The following is a 3090-nucleotide window of genomic DNA, read 5'->3' on the forward strand; positions in this document are numbered from 1 at the left end:
AATAGACTTCACGAATGCTGAGAATGAATCTCGATATCAGGATGCCCGTCGATCTGGTAAAGTGAGCGTCCATCGAACTGATTTCGAATAGTGAATGGTGCTCACGAATTCGCAATAAATGTCATAGAATTTAGCGTCGTCTGCGCTGCATTAAGCAAGGAATCAAATGTTGCAGGGACGCAAGGCATACCTGGCTCTTCAAGCCGAAAATATCAGCAGGGTTGATGAATAAGGTCGCTCTACGGTAGAATTATCTATGACTTCCAGTTGACCGGTCAGAAACTAATGACCTACATGAATTGCAACGTACCTGTACTATATCTGTAAAGCGTAGATTATGGTACAGCACGATGAATAGCGCACCATCCTTCTGGAGAAGAATGAATAGCTGACCACCTCTGTGTTGTGTTGAAGGGTTTATCGGCCAAGTACTGATATATGTCTTGATCAGTATCAGGAAAAAGCTCATGCAGTGGTGAAGAATGCCCAGGACATCATTGGCGACGTTCACTGTACAGATGGCATTATTAGTGGTAATGATCCGAATGTCCACGAAATTATCTACTGACACCTGAGGAAGGTGATTGAGAAATCTCGCAACGATTTGAAACCAGATTTTCACCCTTACGCATTATATACGGCCATGTTCAGACGCGTGTCTCTGCCACAAGACCCGGTTGATACAGACACTTGCTCAGCAGCAATCACACACTGGGCATCGATCGTCAGAATTGGATATATATATATATATGCTGGTGATACTGGAGGAAGCATACCGTGTTGAGGATAACAGGGACTATTCCCATGAACAGGCTGACTACGAATATCCGGATGTCTTCACCCCAAACCGCATATAATCGCAAAGACACAAACACTGGTAGCGGTTCAAGGTAAGTATGGTAGTCACATGAGAGGATCGTTATCTTACCCATTGAATTCAAATACAGGATGGTGAAGATAATTTGGTTAGTTATTACAATGCCCGCGCAGGTACTAGTAAAATAATCTAAGCGTTACATACTGCGTTCGGCTGAACGAGTGCGTACAGCTATAAATTTTAGTGGTCAAGATGCGTAGGACTCTCATGGAAAACGCTACGTACTTTGGTTGGCTTGGAGGACGACTGGGAGTACCCCACACCAAGCTCACAGATCAGGAGCAGCATAAACACAACAGAAGTATACCGGTTAATTAGGTATGAGACGTTTCTCACATAAGTTGCAAAAATTGACTCACTTATTGCGACGGTGAGACAATACAAGCTGCTCCCAGTGGTTAGTACCCGCGACTCGCGGTTAGAGTCAGTAGTGAACTTGCGTGAATTTGTTTTCATCCAGATTGTACATAGATTAGGTAGACTTGCTGAAGTCCTGGAGCGAGAGAAGAGATTGCCACTATGGGTACCAGGGTAACGCGAACTGGATAAATACTGTATTATCTAGCGCTAAGAGCACTACAAGTGGAAAGATGGATGCTATGCAACCTCATGTCATAATCAGTGAACGTACAGTATGAGCCCCTGAACCTTGTCGTAGCTACCATGGGAAACTACGTGAGTTTCGCAGATATCATTGTGTTTGGCCGTTACAAAACGCTCCAGCGCTCCAGCGGCACCCACTTTTGCTGATCGGTGCAAGTGCTAGCGCTGCCTGTCACGAGAGACTAGCTCCAACTTCGGTTCGACAAGATCCACTGCCGCGTGGCGATTGTAACTCATCCATTCACCAGTACACCGTCAATGATTGCGACGCCGAGTTGCAATGAAAGAGCAATAACCTTGCAATCGACACTGCTCTCAGCGCTCAGACACAATGATATCTGCGAAACTTGCGCAATTCATCATGGTAGCCACGAAAAGCCTGTTAATATGTTCATTCATCATGTCATAGAGGGGGAGAATCGTGGAGCTACTTAGCCGCAATCTTTCAACATGCAGCGCTCTCGGCGCTTGATAATATGGTATTTATCCAGCTCATGCTACCCTGACAGCCCTCGTGGCAACTTGTTCTCTCGCTGTATTGCCAATATATCCTCCTTCTCTTCCTCAGCATGCCTCAGTTGACCTACTTTACGCACAATCTAGAAGAGAATAGGATCACGCAAGTTCACTAGTGACTCTAATGCGAGTAGCGAATACTGACCACCAGGAGTAGCGAGTATTGTCTCGCCATCGCAATAAGTGAGTCAATTTTTTTGCAATCTATGAGACATGAATCTTGACGCTTCTCAGTGATCATCCTCTATGATTATTCCCTGACCCTATCACGAGAGGTAACTTATGTGTGGCGGCGAGCGCTCTCTGGCGCAGCCATCCTATACCTAATTAACCGGTATACATCCGTCGTGCTTGTGCTGCTCTTGATCTGCGAGCTCAGCGCTGGGCATCCCCAGTCGGTCTCCGAAGCTAACAAAGTGCGCAGCATTTTCTATGAGCTAGTCTTGCTCATCTTGACCATCGCAACATATAGCCGCTGTACGTATGCACTCGTCCAGCCGAGCGCAGCATACAACGCTTATAATATCTGACTGATAGCTGCGCGGGCATTGTAATAACTAATCAAGTCCTCTTCACCATCCTTTTTCTGAATTTAATAGGTATGATAATGATCCTCTCATGTGACTACTGCTAATCTTGAACTACCGCCAGTGTTTGTCTCTGTGCGATTATATGCGATTTGGGGTGAAGACATCCGGATATTCGTAGTCAGCCTGTTCATGGGAATAGTCCCTGTTATCCTCAACACGGTATGCTTCTTCCAGTATCATCAGCATATATATATATATCCAATTCTGACGATCAATGCCCAGTGTGTGATTGCTGCTGAGCAAGTGTCTGTATCAACCGGGTCTTGTGGCAGAGACACGCGTCTGAACATGGCCGTATATAATGCGTAAGGGTGAAAATCTGGTTTCACATCGTTGCGAGATTTCTCAATCACCTTCCTCAGGTGTCAGTAGATAATGTCGTGGATATTCGGATCCTTGCTACTAACAATGCCGTCCGCAGTGAACGTCGCTAGCGACGTCTTGACCATTCTATACTACTGCATGGTCTTCGTCCTGATACTGATCAAGACATATATCAGTACT

The 3090-nt window shown here is 45.6% G+C and overlaps 1 protein-coding gene across 1 annotated transcript in view; it reads left to right on the plus strand.

Moving 5' to 3' along the window:
• Positions 1–2994: 2994 nt before the first annotated feature.
• Positions 2995–3090, plus strand: part of FIBRA_09241 (uncharacterized protein) — a gene marked incomplete at both ends in the record, with an annotated part of 256 nt that continues 160 nt past the window's right edge. The window contains one exon of the mRNA XM_012321560.1: positions 2995–3051. Within this exon, the coding sequence (XP_012176950.1) occupies positions 2995–3051 (57 nt within the window). The remainder of the gene's footprint in view (positions 3052–3090) is intronic.

This window comes from Fibroporia radiculosa (assembly GCF_000313525.1).
Source record: "Fibroporia radiculosa TFFH 294 genomic supercontigs, scaffold18515, whole genome shotgun sequence".
Classification (NCBI taxonomy): Eukaryota; Fungi; Basidiomycota; class Agaricomycetes; order Polyporales; family Fibroporiaceae; genus Fibroporia; species Fibroporia radiculosa.